Source organism: Terrapene carolina, unplaced genomic scaffold, assembly GCF_002925995.2.
Source record: "Terrapene carolina triunguis isolate 2854851 unplaced genomic scaffold, T_m_triunguis-2.0 Scaffold138, whole genome shotgun sequence".
In the NCBI taxonomy this organism is placed as follows: domain Eukaryota; kingdom Metazoa; phylum Chordata; order Testudines; family Emydidae; genus Terrapene; species Terrapene triunguis.
The window spans coordinates 5,141,878-5,146,896 of NW_020664489.1; the positions used below are offsets into that span (position 1 = coordinate 5,141,878).

The following is a 5,019-nucleotide window of genomic DNA, read 5'->3' on the forward strand; positions in this document are numbered from 1 at the left end:
CGTTATATCGGGGTAGAGGTGTACTTGAGAAAATCTCAAATTACTAGTGACCTGAACAGGATTTAAAACCAGTTACATACGGCAGAAGAGGTTCTGCGGTGCAGATTCTCAGATGGTGTAAATTGTCATAGCTCATTGAAGACTTCATTGGAGCTATGACAATTTACGCTAGCTGAGAATCTGCTCCATAGGTTTTAACTACCCCATGCTGCTGATTTGCAAACTGAGACCCCTCTCCTTAAAGCCATCATGTGCATACACCCAGGCAGAACCCCATTGATTTCAGTGAACATAATGGTTTACTCATGTGGAGCAGCTTGCAGGATCAGAATCTTAAATATACATTTAAAAACGTATTCTCTCCCTCTTCCCCCCCACACCCCCCAAGGTAACAGTCTACCAGTTCACATTAAGGACTAAATTAAATGTGTTTTAGATGTATTATTTTGCATCTTTATGCTACAGTATTTACAGCCTGTTAGCATTTTTACAAATGCACTTTTTTGAGGGGTGGGGGTGGGGTAAACGGTACTAAGTCTCGTGAATGGGTTCTGAAAGATCAGATTTTAAACCCCATGCTTTGTGACTGCAGTGTTAGAACACCATCGGCATAAGAATATGGGTAGAACTAAAGATAGTGTTGTTCTTTGTTACAGATCTCGTTTGGGCTGCCAGATCTGCTTGAAGAAATTTATGAACAATATGACTGTTCGAGTACCTGAAGCTGTTGCTGATGCTAGACAATCCATAGATATGAGCAAGAATTCCTAAAATAAAACTTGTTAGGAGCTTTTCATGAAATTTTTAACTATTTTTATAACTTATTTCTGAATGTTGAAATGTGAACTTACATAATCATGGGAGTTATTTTTGACTATCAATGTTAATTCTGTTTTAATTTTCTTTATGGAACCACTTATTTTAATTCTTAAGAAGAGGTAATACTTTTTAACAAGTTAAAGCTGAACTGTAAAATGTTGACCAAATTATACTCGGAGAAGTCATTAATGGATTTATTTATGTAAAGAAGTCTTTTTTTTTTTTTTTCTTTTTTCAGCTGTATTTGAAAACAAGTGGATTTTTTTTTTTTAATAGATTCAAAACCATTTGGTTTTTAGGGTTTCAGGCTTAGAAACATTAGGATGCTGGACAGATGACAAATGTAGCACAGACTGTTTTTCTGTTTAATTCCCTGTGCGTTTCATGTGGTGTAGTAGAAACTAGTGTATCCAAAGAGAGCTAATTTGCTGGTTGATGATATGGTGCTTTCACAGCAACTGGAGGTGTAATTAGGAAGACGGGTGGAGCTGGCATATCCTTAATCTGGAAATCTTGATAAAATATGACAAATACTGTTGAAATAATGTTTCCATCCAGTCCAGTCCTGCTGCTGGTAGTGTCTAATACCTGATAAAAGCAATTTTCTTATCTTCCCATTGCCCATTATAGGGCCAGATCCTACAGTTACTGTGTGCATAGGATTAAGCCCTTACTAAATATTTGACCCTTTCTAAAAAAAATTTTCTTTTTTTCCCCAGTATGGTTAAAAAAAAATCCGAACTCCATGCTTTTAACCATCATTGTTTACCTTTTCATTTTTCATGGCATACATTATTAGGTGTGTCAACTACCATGAAATACAATAGTCATATCATTAGTGTATAAAGTCATTTTTAGATTTGGATGAAATCTTTATTTTATATATAGCCAAACATTAATTTACATTTGACTACTTAAGTATAGTCATCAGGTACAGTATTTGAGCTGTCAACACTGACCCCTAGATTTTTTTTTTATGTGAAAGGTTCTTTCATGTTTCATTTATATGTGAAAAAAAATTACTTTTCTTAACTATGCAGTACCTATAACTCATAAACTTAATTTGCTGTGTCTGTTACCCAGGATTGACTAAATCCTTCTGCATTTCTTATAGTGAATCAACATCTTTTTACATACTCAAGGAATTCCTTCTCTTCTAAATATTTAAAAAACACGCATTCTACTACTGATTTCAGGGGTGCTCTTCTACACTAACCATTTCTTATTATACGGATTCATATTACCTAATCCATTTTTAATCTATATAGGACTTTACCCCTTATCCTATATGTTCTGGTGAGAGAGCTCATTTACTTGGATTTTCAAAAAAATACTTGGTTGAGTGGTCTGACAAAACACAGCAGGAATATATTCATTCTGAAGCCTCATTGGGACATTAGCAGAACAAAAAGAAGAGGTAAATTAGGGAAATATATTTAAGATAAAATATAAATAGATATTGAGCTCTGTCTTTTCCTCTGTTACTGCTCTGTGAATAACATTGTAGGATGGTGGGAGTGTAATATCAAAGGGAGTCACACTGTCTCCTCCTCCCTGAATTCTTTATGTAATGCAGTACTATCACTTAAAATACTTTAAGATATTATTTTATTGAATAGCAGCTCTTCACACTTCAACTAAGAACACACTTGCAATTCAGGTCACAAGAATGGATGTAGTTTGTTATACTGTCTACGTGTGCTGTAGAAAACTGAACTTTTTAGTAGGTTTTATTTATGGTACAAGGCACTGTTCATTGTGATGACCTCAAAGCACTTAAACACTATGAGCTAGAGTCACAAAGGGATTTAGGTGCCTAACTGACACTTTAGGTAGCTAACTCTGAAATGTAGGTTCCACAGGTAGTCAGAAAGTTCTGCTCACCTGCCACCGAACTCTAAGTGCCTAAATTCACTTGACACCTACATTTCTGCAGAAAAAGCTCACTAGGTGTCTGTCTGTGCCTCTGCGCATATACACTGCCGCTTTCCTGTAGGCATCAAGACACCTTTCTCCCACCCAAGCTCCAGTGTGATGTGCAAACCAGGGGAAGATAGGCATTCCTCTACCAAACTGGCATGTAGCACCTGATCCAGTAGTTTTACTGGATCGTGCCTTGCAGGTGAGCTCACCTAGTTCCACACAAAAGAGGTGGGAGGGGATGGCGGAGAAGGAGGGCTTCCCTCAAAACTTTTAGCCCAGTGGTGAGGATACTTACCTGGGAGGCAGGAGATCTAATGGGTGAAAGGTGTGAACATAAGCCCATCACTGTCCAACATTAAACAATGTTAAACAAGGTCTATGGTTTGGTATACAGAGACCTCAGCCTGCTGAGTACCATGACAAACACACCATTAAACATTCTTTTTATCTTAAGGAAAAACGATTAAAGCATTTGAAATATAAAGTATTAAGTAAGGCTTTCATTTTAATCTTTCTTGTTCCCTTTCCCTGGAGAACATTTTAGACCTTAAAAAGGAATGGTGCTAGTACTGATCTCTGTGGGAAGCCATTGTGCAGACTCTACTTTTTTGCTGAATTGTGAGATCATGGAACGGTCTGTCCAAAAGCATTGACCTAATGAGTAGAAATGTCTGGTCACATTGAATTAGGTTGGATAGCGTCAGCAGTGAGTCCTTGTGCAAGAGTTTCAGGCCGATGACAAGTTGATAAAAGATGTGTGCATTTTAAGCTTCTGCTGGAAGCCATCCTCAATGTGTGTAGTCAGTGCAAGCACTGGGTCTCAGCAGCTTTGTCCTGCCCTGCAGCGTTTCTTTTCAGGGGGTCTTGCAGACTCTAGGATGGGGGTCAGCTTTACCACTATCGTCCACTCCAGTAATTTGTATTACATGCTGCAAGATCATTTATGCCAATGACCTGGCACCACTGACACAGGCTGCAACATTCGAGGAAGTGACAGCTGGCTATGTTGCATGAGTACAAGAAAGCTCTCACTAACCAAAAGCTGCCACTTCATGACAACCTTGTTCACTTGCTTTACACTTGATTTAATGCCACCAACCATTCTTGGAGCTGAAGAAGCCCCTTTTTTTCATCCAGCTTCAACTCAGAGTACACCTGGTGCCTGCAATGGGCAGTGAGTGATGTAAACAACCAGCACCTCATAGATGATCCCACTGTTGAACTGCCTGGTTTCTTGTTCTACCAAAGACAATGGATGACCATCAACTGTATTAGGATGTTCCATGGAAGATGTGCGCATCCCATGCACAAATGGAGAATCGAGGATTTGCCACAGTGTGAATGTGGAGACCTCTAAACCATCAAACACATTGTGAACAACTGCTTTGTCTTTTCATTTCCAAGAGCTATAGGAAAGATGTACTCTGCATCTCCTGAAGCACTTGAATGGATTGCTGGCCTTGCTGTGAACTTGTAAATGTTGCTATGAAAGACGTTTGGGAAGGAAAGCCCCCCCTTGTTTGACAGTCAGATAGTGTCAAAGATGGTAACTGTCTTTTTGTGTAAAAGAGAAGAAGTTAATGAGCTGGAGCTGATAAAGTCTGCTCCTGTTTTATTCCATGTGGTGTTTGGGATTCAGCTGGAGCTGGTAGTGGTGGTGATATTATCTGAATCCCTCTCTGTGGCCCGATCTAGTAAAGACATTCCTCAGGAGTAGGATGCAGAAGGTCTGGGGACTCAAGAGACAGTGGGGGGTGGTAGCCAGTTCCAGGAGACTCTGCTCTTCTATATTCACCCTCACCCCAGCCTCTGAAGTCTTTCTTTATGGACCCAAAACAGGAGTGATGGGAGGAATAGCCCATCCCGCCATTTTGTCCACCAGTGAGGTCTTAATATCTGACACACCAATTTTGGTTAGTCAATTTCCAGTTCCACATCTTATCTTTTTACCAAGCATGATTTCAACTGAGTCCTTTAATCATATCAACCTGCCCTTTATTTGGTTGAATTAATTTAGTCTCTCTGCTTCTCTTGTACTTGTTTATAACATTCATTAGTGAAAGCAACTTGACCTGTTTTCCATCATCATTTGTTGTTATAGGTTGTTTCATCTGGTTAACCCACAATTTGGATGTTAATCACGATTTGCCTACAATTATGCAATTTATTCCATCCAAATGGGTAATAAGGTGGTGGCCCGCCCTAGAGTTATTACCAGGGTTTGCCTCCAGTCCGCAGAGGACTCCATGGAGCAGGCTAATCCTGCTAATCCCTTGG

General features: G+C 39.3%; 1 protein-coding gene across 1 annotated transcript in view; it reads left to right on the forward strand.

Annotated features, from left to right (window-relative positions):
• FDX1 (ferredoxin 1) overlaps positions 1 to 2,427 on the forward strand; it is a 37,526-nt gene extending 35,099 nt beyond the window's left edge. The window contains exon 4 of the mRNA XM_024217100.3: positions 657 to 2,427. Within this exon, the coding sequence (XP_024072868.1) occupies positions 657 to 771 (115 nt within the window). The 3' untranslated portion in view covers positions 772 to 2,427. The remainder of the gene's footprint in view (positions 1 to 656) is intronic.
• The last annotated feature ends 2,592 nt before the right edge of the window (positions 2,428 to 5,019 follow it).